This window comes from Crocuta crocuta, unplaced genomic scaffold, assembly GCF_008692635.1.
Source record: "Crocuta crocuta isolate KB4526 unplaced genomic scaffold, BGI_CrCroc_1.0 scaffold313, whole genome shotgun sequence".
Lineage (NCBI taxonomy): Eukaryota > Metazoa > Chordata > Mammalia > Carnivora > Hyaenidae > Crocuta > Crocuta crocuta.
In genome coordinates, this window is record NW_027527814.1 from 859,450 (window position 1) to 880,069 (window position 20,620).

Consider the following 20,620-nt stretch of genomic DNA (forward strand, 5'->3'; position numbering starts at 1 on the left):
ACCTCAAGGCTCTAAAAATAGGGGTCTCTTCCACAGGACTCTCACAGGCCCAGGGTTATATATATTCTCAAAGGCTGTGGCATCGTGGCTCCTGGCTCCAATTGTACTTGGTGCTGAATGCAGACTTTATTGACAGAACTGGGGCACATGCAACAGACAGCTGAGTGGGAGTGCTCCTGAACCCTTGGCTTCCATCTTTGTCCTTCATGCCTGCAGCGTTTACATGCCCAGAACATAACGTGTAGCGATGCTTTCTCACAACCACTTGTCGGCAGCTAAGCAAAATTCTGCAGACCTTGGTTGTCTTGCAATGAACTAAAATCTTGTACTCAGACAATAAAGAGCCATCCTTCTCAGCCACCTGTGCTATTAAGTTCACACATAATAGTAATAAAATCTAACAGTGAGCATTTACTATGGACTAAAATCTGTCCATAGTTTTGCAGGCTTTAACTTCATTCACTCATCTTACGATTTATTATCAAGAGCCCAGTACTTTACGACAGGTGCTGAGATACCTCCATCAACCAGACATAAATCCCTGAAATCACAGACCTCCTGGTCTAGGGAGGAGGCAGACAATAAAAGTTACAAACAAGTCAACTATCTGGTCTGCCCAAACGGATAAGTACTAAGTTAAAGATTTTTAAAGGGAAGAGAGGTCCTGGAAAGGGGCCTGTGGAGGAGACTGTGGTTTACAATTTTGACTCAGGGTCCCGCTGAGATGAGACTAGAGCACCAGCCTTGAAGGAAGCAAGACTGGGCTGTCTGGACCCGTGGCAGAGTCCTCCAGCAGCGGACATGCCAGCCCAAGGCTCCTAGGTCAGGAGTGTGCCTGAGTGCCCAGGGAGCACAAGGAAGCCCATATGGCTGAGCAGAGTGACCGAGAGAGAAATGTGGTGAGGCCAGAGAAGCAACCAAGACTACACTGGGAGGGCCTGGAGACCACTAAGAGAATTTTAGCTTTTCTTCTGAGAGAAACAGGGAACTAGAGGAAGGTTTTGAGCACAATGGCGTGTTACAATTTCTATTTTTCAAGATCACGCTGGCTGCAAGGTTAAGAATAGACTGTGAGGGGGGCACCTGGGTGGCTCAGCTGCATAGGCATCCAACTTTGTCTCAGGTCATGATCTCATGGTTCGTGGGTTTGAGCCCCACATCGGTCTCTGTGCTGGAAGCTAGCTCAGAGCCTGGAGCCTGCTTCAGATTCTGTGTCTCCCTCTCTCTCTGACCCTCCCCTGCTCATGCTCTCACGCTCTCTCTCTCGCGCGCTCTCTCTCAGAAATAAATAAAACATTAAAAAACATTAAAAAAAAAAAAAAAGAATAGACTGTGAGAGGGTATTAAGAATCTTTTGCCAGAAATCTTGTGAGAAATGATCGTGGCTTGACCAGGGAGGTCATGGTAGAGGGAAGATCAATGCTTTGAATCTGGATGTAGAGCCAATGGAGCTTCCTAAGGAATGAAACAGTTTTGTAACTTTGGTGACAGATGGTATCTAGTAACTAGATTTATTGTGGTGATCATTCTGCAAGGTATACAAATACTGAATCACTGTGTTGTATACCTGAAACTAATACAATGTTTCATGTCAGCTATACTTCAATTAAAAAATGGATTTGATCATGAAAAAAGAGCTAAACAGTTCTCACATATGGGATCTAAGATAAAGAATGGGGCTAATGGGGCACCTGGGCGGCTCAGTCAGTTAAGCATCCAACTTCAGCTTAGGTCATGATCTTCTAGTCTGTGGGTTCGAGCCCCACGTCAGGCTCTGTGCTGACAGCTCGGAGCCTGGAGTCTGCTGTGGATTCTGTGTCTCCCTCTATCTCTGCCTCTCCCCCACTCATGCTCTATTTCTCTCTGTCTCAAAAATAAATAAAACATTAGAAAAAAAAAAAAAAGAATGAGGTTAAGGATGACTCCAAGGTTTCTGGAGGATAAAACTGCCATTAACTGAGATGGAGAAGACAGATTACAGGTGGGAAATGTTTTAGAAAATGCAAGAATCTTGAACTGGACACACTCAGTCTGAGATTATTCAATACCAAAATGGAGATGTCGAGTAGGCAACTGGATAGATGAGTCTAGAGTCAGAGGAGAGAAACAGACTGGAGACACTCATTTGACAAGTAACAGTTAAAGCCATGAGAAAGAAAATAGTAACAGCATGAGTACACAGAGAGAAGAAAGGCCCAGGGACTGAGCTTAGAGGCACACCACCATTTACAGGGCAGGGATGGGGAGTAAGCACAGGAAATGGATGACCAGCCAGGGAGGGAGGGAAAAGACACAGACAGGAGTGTGGCATCATAGGAAGCAAAAAGAACATCCCAGAAAAGGGAGTGCTCAACAGGGCCACATGCTGCCTACAGTTCACAGCAGATAAGGACTGAGAGGTTAGGGCACATAATCACTGACAACCTTGACAGAAGCAACTTTGGTGGAATGCTAAGGGTGAAAGTCTGACTGCAGGATTTAAGAGCCTGGGAATAGAGGGATTTAAGAAGTTTGTGATGGATTATTACCAATTCACAGATGAAGAGACGGCTTCAAAGAAGTCAACAACCAAGACCCATGAGGCCAATGATATAAGTACTCTACATATACATAATCTTTAATGGATTCATCTGGGAGGCAAGGGTAAGAATATAGAATCAAGATGTAAGGAGAGACTTGATATCTTCTACACCTTTTTCCCTTAACAAAAGGACTTTCTGAGAGGAGAAAAGACCTCAAGTCATGATTGATGAAGGCACCAGAACAAAGTAGTGGCAGAAGGCAAGCCTTTGTACAGGAAAGGTAGCAGCACCATCTTGTGCTCCACTGTCCCTAAATGTATATATAACCCGTCATCTAAACATTCAAGACTGGCTGTAAAGGGCCAATCCCATTGCCAAAAGCAATGCCTCCTGCACAGGTGCTCCATGAAGCCCAAAGAGCATCATCTGGGTTCTTTAAGGGGTTAATTCTCTCAAGTCTGCTTATTTCTTCCCCACACCTGCTGAAACTTTATAGTCTTACGCTTGGAGGCCACCTGCCACAACCAAGAAAATGTGCAGAGAAACACATGGAGAAACAGCACGCATCAGTGAGAAGAGCCCTAGGCTCCTGAGGGACATACACCCCTGAGCACATCCACACCTAACCCAAATGAAGTCTGACATCTGCATTTCACAGCACCACGCCCCAATGCCACAAACCATTTTTTGTGGTGCACTTCAGCACCACACAGGAAGAGGCAGTGTGGGTATAAGAGAAGGAGCTCTGACTTCCAAAGGCAGAAGATGTGGGTTCTGGTACTGGCTCTACCACAAATAGCTGTGTGAAAATGGCCAAGCCCCTTACCAATGCACAAAAGAATGGACTTTATCTGGACCTCATGTTTCAGAGTCTCAGTTTCCTCTATGGACAATAATACAAGAGCACAGAGGTTGACATATGAGATATACCTTGAACAGGGATCTCCCCATAGTTTGGTCTCTTATCTGACAGCGCTGTCAGGGGTTTGGATGTAGAGATTGGTCCACTTATAGAATGCCTCTGAAATCATAAGATAAACAGTATCAAAGTTAGCTTAAATCTAGAGCTGGAACTCACAAATAAAGTCAATGTTGTAGAGAGTAAATATTTAGTTATGAATTTGCATAATTCTTTCCATACGATTATAGTAAGACTAAACCACATAAACGCTTACAGGCATATAATGCAATCAATGCACTATTTTAAAAATTCACAGAAATATCCCATGTGCCCATTACTCAGTTTATCCCAATGGTAACATCTATAGTATAATATCACAACCAGGATAGTGACATTGATACACACAAGATAGAGAACATTTGCATCACCACAAAGATGCCTCCTATGACCTTTTTATAGTCATACTTTCCTTCCCTTCCCCACATCATTGCCCCCTGGCAACCACTGGTATTTTGAGTGTGATCTAATTATTTTGTTTAAAGAAAATTCTTAAATATTACATACCAATCAGCGAAATATGAAATGTGCTCCTACAACTGCCCCAGTACAACCTGTCATCTTGACCCAGCACCACTGCAATAGCTTTGCCACTGGCTTCCCCATCTCTGATCTTATTTACACCCTCTCTCCTCTATGTATTGTTCAAATACCACCAAACTACTCATTTCCACACAGACCATGGTGTTTACATCTCTGTCTTTTTTGTCATGCTTATTTCCTCAGCTCTTCCCAGCCCATTTTAGTGAGCACTGAACTACTCATTTCATATTCCCAGGAGAAAAGTATGCAAGGTTCAGCTTCTCCACATCCTTATCAACACTTGATATTGTCTTTTAATTTTAGTCATCTGAAAGGGTACCTAATGGGATCTTACTGTAAATTTAATTTATACTTCCCAATGACTACTGATGTTGAGCATCTTTTCATGTGTTTACTGGCCACTTGGGCACCTTCTCTTAGGAAGGGACTTTTAAAATCTTTTGTCCACGGGGTGCCTGGGTGGCTCAGTCGGTTAAGCATCTGACTTTGGCTGAGGTCATGATCTTGTGGTTCATGAGTTTGAGCCTGCCTCCCTCCCCACCCCGCCCCGCAATGGACTCTGTGCTGACAGCTCAGAGCCTGGATCCTGCTTCAGATTCTGTGTCTCCCTCTCTCTCTCTGCTCCTCCCTGGCTTGCACTCTCTCTCTCTCAAAAATAAACATTTTTTTAAAAAGTATTAAGTCTATAGATGGGATATGGAATTCCCTTGCCTTCCTTGTAAGTTAAGAGCATAACACCTTCTACATACATACAAATACAGAGCCACTAATTTGCAGCATCACAAATGCAGAAGGAGTGCACTTTTACCCTAAACATCACACAGGACAAAGTTATAAAGTTCAAAAAAAAAAGGATTCATTTGCAAAATACATGACACAAAAGTCTTTACTCACAAATAAAATGCTCCCAAACCCTATTCGAGTTTTAGGAGAAAGGTATGGCCAAGGCTACCCTGTATCACAGGGTACTAGGTTTAAGGCCATTTCTTATTTGGCTACTCTCATCTAAGTGGAAAAACTCCACCAGAGCCGTTCTTTCCCAAAGTGGCTAACCAACAGGGGCACAGTGCGAGGGCCTCTTGGGCACTACAGAGCAATAGCCATCTGCCTTGCTTCTGGTCTGCATTAGCACAGTGGCAGAAGAGCAACTTCGGAGACTTATCTATAATGGATTAGCAATGCCCTTGTGCTAGCAATGTCCCTGTGCTATAAAATGGGCCACAATGAACCACACTTCTCTAAATTCATGCCCTGTGTAGAATCATCCCACCCTGAATCTGTGCTAGGACCAAAAGAATGAGACAGAAGTGACACTGTCCAAGTTCCAAGACTAGGTCTTAAGGGGCTTTGTTAACTTCCACGTTCACCTTCATGGAGTTTGAGACACTGCACCATGAAGGAACCATATGCAGAGAGTAATCCAGCTATCCCTGCTGACCCCAGGGCCCAGCCCACCCTGTGGCTAAGTGCAGCTACAGGACTGAGCCCACACAAAACAAACAAAGAACTGCCTGGTCAACAGTGAAATGTGAAAAATATTATAATTGTTGTTTTTAAGCCACTAAGCTTTAAAGTGATTTGTTATATAGCAGAGGCTGAGACATGTCAACTATAGCTCCTACTCAGAGAGATGGTCCCTGGAGCCACATGCCAGGTTCAAATCCCAGTTCTATTACTTCTTCATTATATGACCCTCAGCAAGCTGCTTAACCTTTCTGGGCCTCCGTTTCCACATGTGAAAATTAGGGGTAAGAACAGTACCTAATACTCAATAGAGCTGTTGTGAGGATTAAATGTATTCATATTATAAAGCATTTGCAACAGTGTAGAACACATAGCAGTTACTCAACACCTGTTAGCTATCACTATTAATAGAGACGTTCAGAAGAGTAACACAATTAACCTTTACATAATTTATCTCAATGTAAGGATACTTATAGTATTTTACAATTCCAACTACATCCCTCAGAAGGTTGTCATTGACCCCCTAACATAAATGTAAATGACTGAGGAGAGGACTTTCAGGTGCTGAGGTCTCCAAAGCCTCCATGGTCAAGGACACTTACCTGCATAGGGGAGACAGCTGCTGCAGGAGGGGTTTTCATAGGACTTGGACTCAGAGGTGTTCGAGGAATTGCAGCTGCAGCAGGGCTTGGTACTACAAAAACAAATAAATACAGAGTGTATCACAGTACAGTGGAAACTTTCATAACTGGTGTCCCCTGAAGGGTTCCCCAGATTATCCAATGCTCTGGCTCCCCTGGAAACCATCCTGATGCCTAACCTCCACAACACACGCACAGTTGTGCCTAGCAGGTGGTGCTTCTCCTGCCACTAGGTAGACTGCTTGTTCCCTAGAGTTCTTGCCTTGATTCCCAACCCTGGTTAAGCCAGTCATTTTATTTTTGTCATTTAATTAACTTATGTAGTTAGAACGCTTCATAAACCAATGAAATTCAAGTTCAAAAAACCCAAGAGAAGCATTTCTGTAATTGCATCAGGTGAGAAGCCTGACCCACAGTGGATGCACATTCAATGAAGGAACACTGGAAAACAAAAACAAACAAAAAACAAAGGAACACTGGGCTACTATTCATCTTTTTGCATGTTCTCCTGTGGAGTTCATTACTTCACAAGTATTTTCTGTGCGTTTAATGCATGGATGTGTAATGATTCGTTCACATGTCAGTCTTCCTCCCTAAATTATTCAAAATTAGGATTCATAATTTATTCACTTCTAGATACTTGGGCTTGGTAGAGATTCTGGTAGAGGATGCATAAAAAATGGTTATTCATTTGAAGCTAAATTAAAATCAAAACAGGACAAACCGATGAAACCAGGCATACCACACAGTAGGAAAAGAAGAAGTAGATTGCTGTAGATCACTTTTTATGCACCCAAGCACTTACATATTTAAATTGTTATTTCATTTTAAGTTTATTTATTTTGAGAGAGAGCAAGAAAGACACGGAGAGACAGAGAATCCCAGGCAGGCTCTACACTGTCAGCTCAGAGCCCAATGCAGGGTTTGATCTCATGAACCATGTATGAGATCATGACCTGAGCCAAAATCAAGAGTTGGACACTTAACTGACTTAGCCAGGTGCTCCTTAAACAGCTATTTTTAGATACAATTTTTATGAAGATAAAATTTGCATAATAGAAAGTAATTTTAAAATATATAGCTCAGGGGCGCCTGGGTGGCTTAGTCGGTTGTGCGTCCGACTTTCGCTTAGGTCGTGATCTCGCGGTTCGTGGGTTCGAGCCCCGCATCGGGCTCTGTGCTGACTGCCAGCTCAGAGCCTGGAGCCTGTTTCAGTCTATGACTCCCTCTCTCTCTGACCCTCCCGTGCTCACGCTGTCTCTCTCTCTATCTCCTAGAAATAAATAAAACATTAAAAAAAAAATTTTTTAAATATATAGCTCAATGGTATTGAGTATATTCAAAATATTGTGTAACTATCATCACTTCTACCTAGTTCTAAAACATCTTCATTACCCTAAAAGGAACTTCAAAACCTATTAAGCAATCACTCTCCACTGATATCTCCCCGAGCCCCTGGCAACTGCCAAACTGCTTTCTGTCTCTATAGATTTACCTATTCTGCATATTTCATATAAATGGAATCTTACAACCTGTGATCTTTTGTGTCTGGCTGCTTTCACTTAGCATGTTTTCCACATGGTAATATGTATCAGTACTTCTTTTATTCCTTCTTAAAGCTGAATAATATTCCATCAGACGGACACACCATATTTTCTTCATCAGTTAATGGACATTTGGGATGTTTCTATATTTTGGCTATTGTGAACAGTGCTGCTGAGAACACTCATGTACAACTATCTGAATACCTGTGTGAACTTGTTTTGCACATATAATTAAGCAGTGGAACTGCTGAGTCATTTAGATATATTTTATTATAAAATATTGTTTTTTTAAAAAGATCAGTATAGAAGCAGATGTATCATCTTTTTGCATTATTGCTCATTTCATCAATATTTTGAATAATCGCATGACTTTTAGTGTAGACATTCCATTATTATATCAGTTTAGAAGTATAGATTTTTGTAAGTCTTTCTTTCATCTTAGCCCATCATATTACCCAGAGGTAGCCACTAACACGAGTTCCAAGTGCATCTTTCCTGCACTTTTAATGCAAAAATCTATGTATTTAAAAAACAAAATGAGATCACGTTACATAACACTAGTCTGCAACTTACTATAAAGGATTGCAGGCATATTTTAACATCAGTACTTAAAGACTGACCTCATCCTTATTAAAAACTGCACAGTATTCTATTTTACTAATGGGTCATAACTGACTTAATCCCTTAAATTGGCAAATAAGCAATATCCAGGTTTCCATTTTTCAAAAAATGCTACATTGAAAACTCTGTATGTATACCTATATCTATAATCTTTATAAAAGCTTGTGCGAGTAATGAGAATTTCAGGGTCTCTGAATATGGCATTTTAAATTGGAAGATACTGTCCTCCAAAACATCTGCACCAATAGATGTATGTGCGTATACAAGTGACTTTTGCTCTGAATTTAAGTCAAAGAAAACTGATTTCTGTATAGTCACAGAATATAGATTACAGAAACTCTACTATTATTAGAATGAATTAGAATAAAGCCTATTATGAAGTTTAAAGAATTTTTAGAAAAAAATATAAATTTTATGACACATTATATGTAGCTGGGTTTTTTTTCAGATTTTACTTTTTTAAATGCTTATTTTGAGAGTGTGTGTGTGTGCACGAGCACATGTGAATGAGTGGGAAAGGAGCAGAAAGAAGGAGAGACAGAATCCCAGTCAGGCTCCACGCTCAGCACAGAGTCTGACGTGGGGCTCAATCTCACCACCACCAAAAGATTGCAACCTGAGCAGATATCAGGAGTTGGACACTTAACTGACTGAGCCACCCAGGTGCCCTAAGATTTTAAAGTAATCTCCTCCACACCCAAGGTGGGGCTCGAACTCACAACCCCGAGATTAAGAGTCACATGCTCTACCAACTAAGCCAGCCAAGTGCCCCTACTTAGTTGTTTCTGAAAACTACATCCCTGGGGTGCCTGGGTGGTTCAGTCAGTTAGGCATCTGACTCTTCATTTCAGCTTAGGTCATGCTCTCATGGCTTGTGAGACGGAGCCCCACGTCAGGCTAATGCTAACAGTATAGAACCGGTATGGGAGTTTCTTTCTCTCTCCTCTCTCTGCCCCTTCCCCTGCTTGAGTTCGCTCCTTCAAAATAAATAAATAAACAAACAAAATAAACAAACATAAAAACTACATCTCTTTCCCTTTCCCAGAGCTGAGAGTTAGAGAGATGAAAAGGAGGCAGGCATCTGTAGGTAGGAAGAATGAGTGCCAAGTACAGAAAAGCCCATGTGACATAGAGCCCGGCTTGTTTCAAGATTGAAGTCCAGTGAGGCAAGAGCATGGAGGGCAGGGGAAAAGTGGTCCAACTGACACAAGATGAAGGCAAGGTCAGACCGTCTAGGCATCTGGGGATCTGAATTTCATTCTAACTATAATAAAGCAGCTAAATGAGTTTAAGCAAGAAAAGATCTTTCTGTCATGAAATGAAATGGAGAGAACTGAAATTAGAAGATATGGTGGTTGGTACTAGCAGTTGATTGTGCTGCTAGAGATGAAGAGAAGTAGACAGAGCAAAGATGTGTCTGCTAGAGGCTGGACTGACTTGCAGTGGGGAGAAAGAAAAAGGATTTAAGGAAGGAAGATTCCTGGATTTCTGGCTTAATTACTGGGTAGAATGGTGCTGCCACTTACATGGGGAAAGACTGAAGCTCAGGGACAAGAGTGCTGTTTTTGGACAGCAGATATGTAGGAGATACCGGAGTGTCAATGTCAAACAGGCCTTTAGATTTATAGACTTACAGGAATTTAGAGGAAGGGAAAGGGCTGAACTCATACATCCAGAAGATTTTAGGCACAGAGAAGACACTCAAAGTCCCAGGACTATGTGAAGACACATTTCTGCGAGGGCAGACCAAGATCTCTGAAGCTGAATAGATCCCAAGTCTCCTGCTAAAATTCACCTGACTGTAAGACTAACTCATTAATACTACATGAAATCTGATGATGCTCAGAGTAGGATGGTAGAAAAAAAATCAAACCAGGCCAGAGAACTGATGCTAAGTGCATAATGACTGCCTGTCCTTGACATAGGGTATAATAAATTACCTTGCGATGCACTGTCGAAGGATTTGATGAGGGTTTTTACCGTAGGAGTTGGCTCAGAGGAAGTTGAGGACCTTCTACTCAGTCCCATCCCTTGCCTTAAGGCTGCCAAATCTCTCTCAACAGCATTCATGTAGTTGTACACCCGGCCTCGTTCTTCCTCTTGCCTGAAAACAATATTGAAATCAGGGAGTTTTTACACATATACTAGCAAATACACATTTTCCCCTCCCTACTGAAAAGCACTAAAAAGTATCAGTTTTTAAAAAGGCATTATCAATAGAACTGAGTAAATTACCTAGTCTAATATTCTCATTTGCTTGGTAAATTCCAGGAAATGATATTAAAATTTTTATATCAGGTTATACTAAATGGGTTAAGTAACCATCAGAATCCATTTTCATCTGAGTAAGTGTAAGGTGAGGATGTCAGTAATCAATTAGCAGTAAAATGGGAAGTGGACTGGCCAAAGATCTTACTGGGGATCTCAAGGCTCTGTCCTGATTTGTAAAGTCTGAGAATTTACCAGTACATATGGATTATCTGCACCAGCAGGTACAGATATGCCATGCATAGACGGAAATACAAAGAAATGAAATCAAAGCTCATATTCTTTAAAACAAACAAAACCTACTATAGTCTCCAAATAGATTTCTACAAAGGGAAAAAAAAAAAAAGCTTAGGCCCATATTAGTAACATGAGTCTCCAAGATGCTCAGTGTGATGGATCATGAGTCATCTAAAAAAATCAATTACACTTTATTTCTGGCCAGCTCTAATTCACTGAGCTGACAGAAGTTTTCATCTGGAACGAGATTTCAGTTGCAGAGTTTGTGCATGTCATAAAACTATCAAGTAAGTTTATAGATGGACAAAAACAAAGCCAGACCTTAGGAAATTGTGGTAGCCATTTGGCTCTTCTGAGTTTTTTTTACCTCCAGAGGTACCACATGGTCTTATGCTCAGAAGGTGTAACAAAGAATCTGTAACAATGATTATCAAACTTTTTGGTCTTGGAGCCCCTTTCCACTCTTAAAAATTACTGAGATCTCCAAAAGCTTTTCTTTATGTGGCTTATATCTATTGACATTTATTGTAATGGATTTTTTAAACTAAAACATATTTAAAGCACTTAATTCCACTAAAAATAAAAATGAACCCAGCACTTATTAATACAATATATTTTCACAAAAAATGACTATTTTTAAAACTAAAAAAAAGGGGGGTGGAGAAGAACAGCAGCGTTTTTACATTTTTCCACATCTCTTTAATATCTGGCTTAATAGAAGACTGCTAGGGGCACCTGAATGGCTCAGTCAGTTAAACATCCAACTCTTAATTTTGGCTCAGGTCATGGTCTTATGGTCTCGAGTCCTGTGTTGAATTCCATGCTGACAGTGTGGATTCTCTCTCCCATCTCTGTCCCTCCCCACTCGCTTACGCACATATTCTCTCTCAAAAAATAAACTTAAAACAAAATAGAAGACTGCTAGATTCTCATTTCTTCTGTATTCAATCTACTGCAAGATAAAAAAGAACTGGCCTCACAGATATATAATAGTTGGAAAAGATTATTTTAAAAACATTAAAACAGATAATTGTGGTTTTTTAGACAACTGAGATTATTTTTCCTTGATACTATACCAAAATGTAAGTGACAGTTACTTATTTTTTTTAATGTTTATTTATTTTTGAGACAGAGAGAGACAGAGTGTGAACAGGGGAGGGGCAGAGAGAGAGGGAGACACAGAATCTGAAACAGACTCAAGCTGTCAGCACAGAGCCTGATGTGGGGCTTGAACCCAAGAACCATGAGATCATGACTTGAGCCACGCCTGGATGCTTAACCAACTGAGCCACCTAGGTGCCCTAGGTGGTAGTTACTTAAAAGTTAGTTGCAATGTGGCATTTGAAACTGGGTGAATAAATTTTTCCTATTCTGTCCATTAAAAATCTCCTAGTCTAATGTGGAGAAACAGGAACCCTTCTGCATTGCTGGTGGGAATGCAAATTGGTGCAGCCACTCTTGAAAACAGTATGAAGGTTCCTCAAAAAATTAAAAATAGAACTACCCTACAACCCAGCGAATGCACTACCTGGTATTTATCCAAAGGACATAGGTATGCTATTTCAAAGGTACACATGCACCCCAATGTTTGTAGCAGCACTATCAACAATAGCCAAAGTATGGAAAGAGCCCAAATGTCCCCTGACAGATGAATGGGTAAGAAGATGTGGTATACACACACACACACACACACACACACACACACACACACAANGTAGATAGAACTAGAGCGTATTATGCTAAGAGAAATTTGTTAGAGAAAGACAAATATCATATGACTTCACTCATATCTGGAATTTAAGATACAAAACAGATGAACATAAGGGAAGGGAAGCAAAAATAATATAAAAACAAGAAAGGGGGACAAAACATAAGAGACTCTTAAATATAGAGAATAAACTGAGGGTTGCTGGAAGGTCATGGGTAGTGGGATGGGCTACATGGGCAAGGAGCTTTAAGGAGGATACTTGGGATGAGCACTGGGTGTTATATGTAGGGGATGAATCCCTGGATTCTACTCCTGAAATCATTATTGTACTATATGTTAACTAACTTGGATGTAAATTAAAAAATAATACAAATAAAAATTTTAAAAAATAAAAATCTCCTAGTCCTATTTTTTTACCCATATGTGACTGTGTAAGACCATGCACTGGTCATACTCAGTGCTCACTGAGTTACCTGAATTTTCCAAACATTGATGTCTATCATCATAGGATTTATTTTTTAAAAGTCACATTTGTTTATATCCCCAGTGATTTCATCATGAAACTCTTTAAATATGGGAAGCTGCCAAGCTTGCGATGGTGGATACAAGTTTCCCAAAATCCTAACATTCACTTGAAAGCCCAATTTTAGCACTGGGAACAAATATGGTCAGTTGTTTTCCTTGAAATGACACAGACAATCTCTCTTAATTCATCTTTAAGAAATATCTACCAAAATTTGAATACCCATAGTTTGCCAGTCAGAAAAAAACCTCAAACTAAAACCATCACAGAAAGTTTTCCTGGAGACAACCTTGTACTTGGGTATACAGCAAACAGAGTGTAAGTGCTTTATATATACTTCCCATTCATCACATGGAATGCTAAAAAGAATATACTCAAGGACCAAGAGTTAGTAAAATTATTACATTGTCAAGGACATCTCTAGGACCCAATGGAATGATTCTGTAAGAGTAGTGTTTCAGTTACTCAGGTTAGGGAGAACGAAATATTTCTGATACACCATTCATTCAACAGTGTACAGAAAAAAAAAAGATAGGGTAATAGGAGTTTTACACCAATAGAGAAACAATAACCTTCTACCTCATTCCACATTCTGCCTAAGGAAGCCAAAAAAAACATGGTTTAGTAATACTTTTCTCTGGATCATACACTAGAGCTAGGCAACGATAAAACACGATAGCTTTTCAATGATATCCTGTTAAATATTTTTCTAGGTTTTTTTTCTGTCTACTTAAGTAATGTATAATCAAACTCTTTTTTTTTTTTCCAGCAAACTCTATGCCCAATGTAGGATTCAAACTCACAACCCTGCAATCAAGAATCACATGCTCTACTGATTCAGCCAGCCATTATCAAATTCTTAATAATATCCTCAAACAAAAAACTACTGCACACACACACACACCCCTGTCACTCATTAGATGGATCTCACTGAGGAACTCAGAGCACATCACAAATGTCATCTCATCTAATACACTACATGGGTTTCCAACGACCTCTATGGTAGGTGAGAAAAAAATACTACTATGGAGACCCAGGTTATAAACATAAAACAACTGAAAACTCCTCAAGCTGAGTGATGGAGAGAAACACATTGTGCATTCTTTACTTGGCTCTCTAATAATATTAAAGTATACTCATCACTGCCCTGAGCACTGTACAGACAGATCTCCCTTAAGCCTTATAGCAGTACTGTAAAGCAAGAAGTATTGTCTCCATTTTAAGGATGAGCAAACTGAGGCTCGGGGAAGTTAACTACCCTGACCAAGAACACATAGCCAGAAAGAGGCAGAACTGGACAGGAGCCAAGCCTGTCTGCCGCCAGAGTATACATCCTTAAATCAGAGGCTATTAATCTAAAGAAAATTAATAGCACTAGAGTATGTAGATACAGGAAAGGAGAGACCATAAGGTACCATTCTGGCCCCTCCAGAGCTGTTGATTAGGGACACTGCCAACAACTCTGAAAGATCCATATAGACTGTGTTATTTTACAGGTGTCATAAAATGAAGCCACCAGGAAAGCTGGGTAATTTCCACTAGGATCCATACTCAGTCACACTAGTGTCAACACCCACATTCTTTCTGTAATACCACACTGCAAAACTGGGATTTAAGTGTTCTCTATTAAAACATAAGTACACAACTGGCTTCTTAAAACATACTTGCGTGACTTTATTTCCTCCAATTCTTTAGTGAGTTTCTCATTTTTTTCTTGAGCCTCATGTAAACGGCGCTTCAGATCACCAATCTCCTCTTGGGCTTCAGATTTAATGTCATTTGCAATCACCACAGCAGTCTGGAGATCAGCCTGAAACTGCCGCCATTCCGCAGATTCTTCCTACATTAAAAAACTAAATTTTTATTTCCAAAAGAAAGTAACAAAAACTTATTTAAAAGCAATAAAATGTGTTTATGATTTGGACTGTAATGCACTGACCCAAATGATGATTAATTTCTTTTAAATCCCAGAGAATTGTTATTATAATTTCTAACAAGCAACAGGCAATACAATGATTAGTAGTAAACTTGTTCTTAATGAGGAAAAGATTTTCTAGTTGATCTGTCTGCTGAGGTATCAAGCACGAGTGCTCAGTCAATATTAATGACAATAATGTCAAGCCTCCCTTCCTTATGCAAGTTTATAAGTCTTATGAAAATAAACATATTATTTTGAAATTTATAGCAGGTTACCTCTGAAAAGCTGAAGAAGGTAGATAAATGGTGTGTGAACCATACTGAAAGATTTTACATGAAAAACTATAAATATCCTGACATCAAAAACTAACAGGAAAAAAAATCAAAAGTAAAGGAAAAGGAAGAGGAAGCCAGAAGAAAAACACAAAACTCAACTAGGCAGACAAAATCATACAAAGAGAGGAGCTAAGGAACTGTACAATCTTCTGCTTCCCACAGTTATGGGGGATGCGAGGGTGACTGGGTGGGCAAGGCCTTCCCCAACCAGGGCACCTCCTCCACCAGAGCCATAGCCGTCCACTCCCAGGCCCAGCATCCACTACCCCAAAGCAATTTCCTGACACCATGAATACAGCCTGAGTAACAAGGCAGAACCCAAACTATGAGATGAGCTTCCCCAATCCTCTGCATCAGAGTGGCACTTGCTATTGGCAAGCTGATCAAATCCACAGAAGATAGAAAACCCAAATGGAAACAACTTGGTTTGGCACACTTTCTAATCAAGAGCTTATAAACTTTCTTTCCAAAATATAACACTTGCTTCCTAAATCCATCTTTTAAAAATTGTCACTCAAAAATTACTAGTAGATTCTTCTATCCAGAATCTAGCACTGATCCTGGATAGTGATGCTATTTGCTTCCTGCCCAAAGCCCCGTGGGATCAGTATTTTAACTATACTTGAAGCTTAAGATGAATGCTAACACAGTCACAGGCTACATGGTACTCAACTTTCAGAAACCTAGGTTTTCTTATGAAGTAATACATGAAGATTTATCCTACCCGAAGTCTCCTATGGAGTGTCTTAATTTCTCTTTCCATGTCATGTTTTTGGTCCTGGAGTTTTTTAACCGTATCTGAAAAGAGCAAAGAAGTTTAAATAGTTACTCTTTAAGCTGTGTTCAGAAGGAATAATATAAAGGGAGGAGGAATTTAAATATAACATTAAAAAAAGAGGTCATCCTGCCCAAAGACTTTTTATTTTTAACACAAAACTTTAAAAGAAAAAAAGAATGTTGAATCCAAGTGTAGCCAATATAACTTTCTAAAGAAAATACCAAGTTTAAATCACAATTTCTGGATTGCTTCCTTCCTCAGGGTCTTAATTCTGAAACAAAAAGCTAAGTTAATTGTTAGAAACACAAACATTGTTGGCTCATAACCAACCAAAAGAACACTGACTACTATTAAAGTGTGAACTTTTAATCAAAAGGGTTACTAAACTAAACTCTTTATGAAAGTATAACTTACTTTACACACTGGAAGAAATTCTAAGTGGTGAATTAGAAAAATTTTTACCAACTTCATTAGTTATCTATATAATATGCTGGAGAGCTGCTATTTACATGAATTCTATGGAAAGTCTTTTTATAAAATAAGTGATATATTCATAAAGTAAATCAATACCCTCAAATTATTTCTTGCATAATGTGAATTTTCTTCAAATAATTCCACATTCACTGTAAACATTTAATGAGTCTGCTAATACACGAAGTACCATTCTAGATCAGAGGGAATACAAATGTGAAAGCAGTCAAGACCAGTGCCCCTGGAGCCAGAAACATATGGGAAGTCACATTCTATTTAGAGGTTCTGCTCAAAAATCCATGCTTAAGAGGAAACGCCATAGGAGGTGCCACACTGGTAAATGTCACCCAGGAAGTCTATCACAGTTGGCTACTTTGACAGCTCAGGGACTGAGCACTTATTCTTGGCTTAAGCACCAGAAAACGCACCGACATCCGGTGACAAATACTCTAACTTTACCAGCTGCCCTCCACTCCAGGACAGCCCTTCTTTTCTGTGTTCAAACTGTGTGACTGTTGGTGCCAACGCTATTACACTTCTTTATACATCTGTCTCGACCACTAAACTGAAAACACTTCAAAGTCAGAAGCTATGTGGTGACTTCACAGCCCCAACACCTGGCACATGGTAGGACTGTAAAAACGGAATAAATATGTAAGTATGCAAGCTAAAGGAGGGAGAAAGAGAAAGCAATACTAAAATCATAACCTATGGAGTTTTAAAAAATATTTCACTGACAGAACTGAACTTCTTTTTAAGTTTTTTATTTTAGAGAGAGAGGGCACATGAGCAGGGGAGAGGGACAGAGGGAAAGAGAGAGAATCTTAAGTAATCTCCTGCTCAGCACAGAGCCTGATGCAGGGCTTGATTCCATGACCCTGGGATCATGACTCAAGCTGAAATCAAGAGTCAGACCCTCAAATGACTGAGGCACCCAGGTGCTTCTGAACTCTTTATTATCAGGGACATCATCACTATAGACATTGGTGTTTTGGTAAACATTCTCTCCCATTCATTACTTTGTAGTAGGAACCTAGACATAGTGAACACCTGCATGCAGTGTCACATGTAATCAAAAAATCTTTCTTAAGGGGCACCTGGCTGGCTCAGTCGGTAGAGCATGCGGCTCTTGATCTCAGGGTTGTAGGTTCAAGCCCCATGTTGGATGTAGATATTACCCAAAAATAAAATCTTAAAAAAAATCTTGGGGCGCCTGGGTGGCTCAGTCAGTTACGTGTCCAACTCTTGGTTTTGGCTCAGGCCATTATCTTGGGTTCGAACGCCAACTCAGGTTCCACACTGTCGGCACAGAGCCTGCTTGGGATTCTCGCTCTGGCCCTCTCTGTCCCTCCCCCACTGAGTGTACTCTCCCTTTCAAAATAAGTAAATACTAAAAAACTAAAATAAAAATTAAAAAATCAATCAGTCAATCTTGGGGCACTTGGTTAGCTCAGCCAGTAAAGTATGCAACTTTTGATCTCAAAGTTGTGGGTTTGAGCCCCATGCTGGCTGTAAAATCTTAGGAAAAAATCTTCCTTAAGGTAACAAATAATTAGCTTTTTTTTTTAATGCTTATTTATTTTTGAGAGAAAGTGTGTGCACAGGCAAGGATAGAGAGGCAGAGAGTAGGGGAGGAGCAGAGAGAGAGGAAACAGAGGATCGGAAGCGAGTTCCCATGCTGACAGCAGCAAGCTTGAGGGCTCGAACTCACAAGCCCACGAGATCATGACCTGAGCCAAAGTCAGATGTTTAACTGACTAAGCCACCCAGGTGCTCCACAAACTATTAGCTTTTAATCAACACTCAAAAGTAGGAGTGTGCTGATGATGTCTTTTCTTAGACTGCTCACCTTGCCCCTCCCATTTCCATCAGAAACCTGTTCTGTGTAACCTGTGTGGCTGATACCTTTAATTCAACATTGATACATTTGTGCTCAGATATTTTTACATGGCATGAATTCACTTCAGTAACAACATAAAAGCCTAGAACATTTATAACAATTATATATATATAATAACTATTATAATTATAATTATATATATATAATGATATAGTTATATATATATATAATGATATAGTATCTAAAGCTGGAAAAAAATAAATGAGTAAAACATGTGGGGAAAAACTGGCCAATTTTGGTAGCCAGTAGTTAACTCTCTCCCACTAATCACCACAAAATTATTCAACCAAGTTGGGGCCTCTGGAATAAAAAGGGTTCAAAATTTACATTAATTTAACAAACACCTCAATGGCACCTTTCTTCTAGATGTTTAAGATACAAGGGAAAGGGAAAAAAGATACAGTCCCTACCCTCCTAGGGACAGAAAAGAGGATGTTTTTATAATGAAAAGGATTAAACTTTAAAAGTCTGTCTCTGTACAAGCTGCCTCAGACCACATTTAACCTGGAAACGGTCAAAAAGAGCTATTTAATTTGGTAAAGGGCAAAGTAGACACCGGTGAGCAAGTCCAATACCCTGATCTGTATCTCCAAAAGCAAAGATAACTATGGACCCAGCATGGGACCGCAGCTACCTATGACCCATTTGTAGACAAATTCAAGGACTTGGTGATACAATCAGACACAGATAAGAAGTAAGGACAGAAGCGGGGTGCCTGGGTGGCTTAGTCGGTTAAGCGTCCGACTTTCGCTTAGGTCATGATCTCGCGGTTTGTGGGTTCGAGCCCCACCTCGGGCTCTATGCTGACTGCCAGCTTGGAGCCTGGAGCCTGTTTCGGAGTCCGTATCTCCCTCTCTCTGACCCTCCCCTGCTCACGCTGTCTCTCTCTCTCTCTCCTAGAAATAAATAAAAAAATATTTAAAAAAAAAGAAGTAAGGACAGAAGCTGAAGTATTTCTAGTGCTGAAAACACTAGGAGTTATACTTTTCATTTACACTAAATTTAAATGCAAAATTTAAGTAATTAAAATAGGCAAGCAAACAAAGAATGTGAATTTCTCCTCTGCTAAAAACCATTTTTCAGGGGCGCCTGGGTGGCTCAGTCAGTTAAGCATCCAACTTTGGCTCAGGTCATGATCTCACGGTTCGTGGGTTCAAGCCCCGCGTCGGGCTCTGTGCTGACAGAGCCTGGTGTCTGTTTTGGATTCTGTGTCTCCCTCTCTCTCTGACTCTCCCCTGCTCATGCTGTCTCTGTCTCTCTCTGTCTCTCTCAGAAATAAATAAAACATTAAAAAAATTAAAAACAATTTTCCTTTTCTTCTGGTCACAAAGGACATACCTACCTATCTTTATATATGATGCACACTAGACAAATGACAACAAATCTCAGTACTGCTCACTTTTAACATCCAGTGTGCCTTGGTTCTCAGGTGACATCTGAAGTCACCTGGCCATCTTAAACTAATCATAAATCTCAATTTCATTCATTTCTTTTGTTCTTATTCTTCTCTTTTTACCAGCCACATAATCACTCCTCTTAAAATAACATTCTTCCACACTCAGCGCTGTGTGTGTATTATTGTCATATCTTATTAATCCTTTTAAATAGAAAGGAAGCTGGCAGCCAACTGAGATATTTAGGCAGAATAAAGTACACTACAAGTGTCTCCAGGGAATTTAATTTAAACTTCATGAATCTTAACTATATTTTCACTTTGTAACATAAAGTATTAAAAATGACAACAGGCTTTTTCTCCTTAAAAACAAAGGAGTCTGTACTTATGCTCTTGGTTCAAAGACTATCTTAGCAAAATTGCCATGTGGCCAAATTAATGGTTACATGAAAGGGTACTGTTAGTCTTCAACTCCGGGGCCTGTAAAAGCAGTGTCCTTCCTCTTCCAACTTTTTCTAGCATGAGGGATACTGCCATCTACTGTATTCAACTCAAAAGCAATATTAAATTCTATCAAAGGCAGAAGTACTACCATGATCTCATTTTTAACTGCGAATTACAACTCAATTTTACAATGTTATTTTTATTCTAGAAATCAAGTAAATTGCTATTCTCACTGTAATTAGACCAACTTTGCTCTGAACAATTCTGGGCACTGCTCTGCCCATTTAATAATGGGGTTCATAATCTTTTTTTTTTTTTTTTTTTTTTGGGTTGTTTTTGTTTACACCACCCA

The 20,620-nt window shown here is 39.8% G+C and overlaps 1 protein-coding gene across 2 annotated transcripts in view; it reads right to left on the minus strand.

The window, feature by feature from the left end:
- SPECC1L (sperm antigen with calponin homology and coiled-coil domains 1 like) overlaps positions 1 to 20,620 on the minus strand; it is a 100,886-nt gene that overhangs the window by 50,859 nt on the left and 29,407 nt on the right. For both annotated transcript variants that reach the window (XM_077775329.1, XM_077775321.1), the window contains exons 5-9: positions 16,007 to 16,080; positions 14,694 to 14,869; positions 10,234 to 10,397; positions 6,090 to 6,181; positions 3,453 to 3,543 (exon numbers count right to left, since the gene is read on the minus strand). In XM_077775329.1, the coding sequence (XP_077631455.1) occupies positions 3,453 to 3,543; positions 6,090 to 6,181; positions 10,234 to 10,397; positions 14,694 to 14,869; positions 16,007 to 16,080 (597 nt within the window). The remainder of the gene's footprint in view (positions 1 to 3,452; positions 3,544 to 6,089; positions 6,182 to 10,233; positions 10,398 to 14,693; positions 14,870 to 16,006; positions 16,081 to 20,620) is intronic.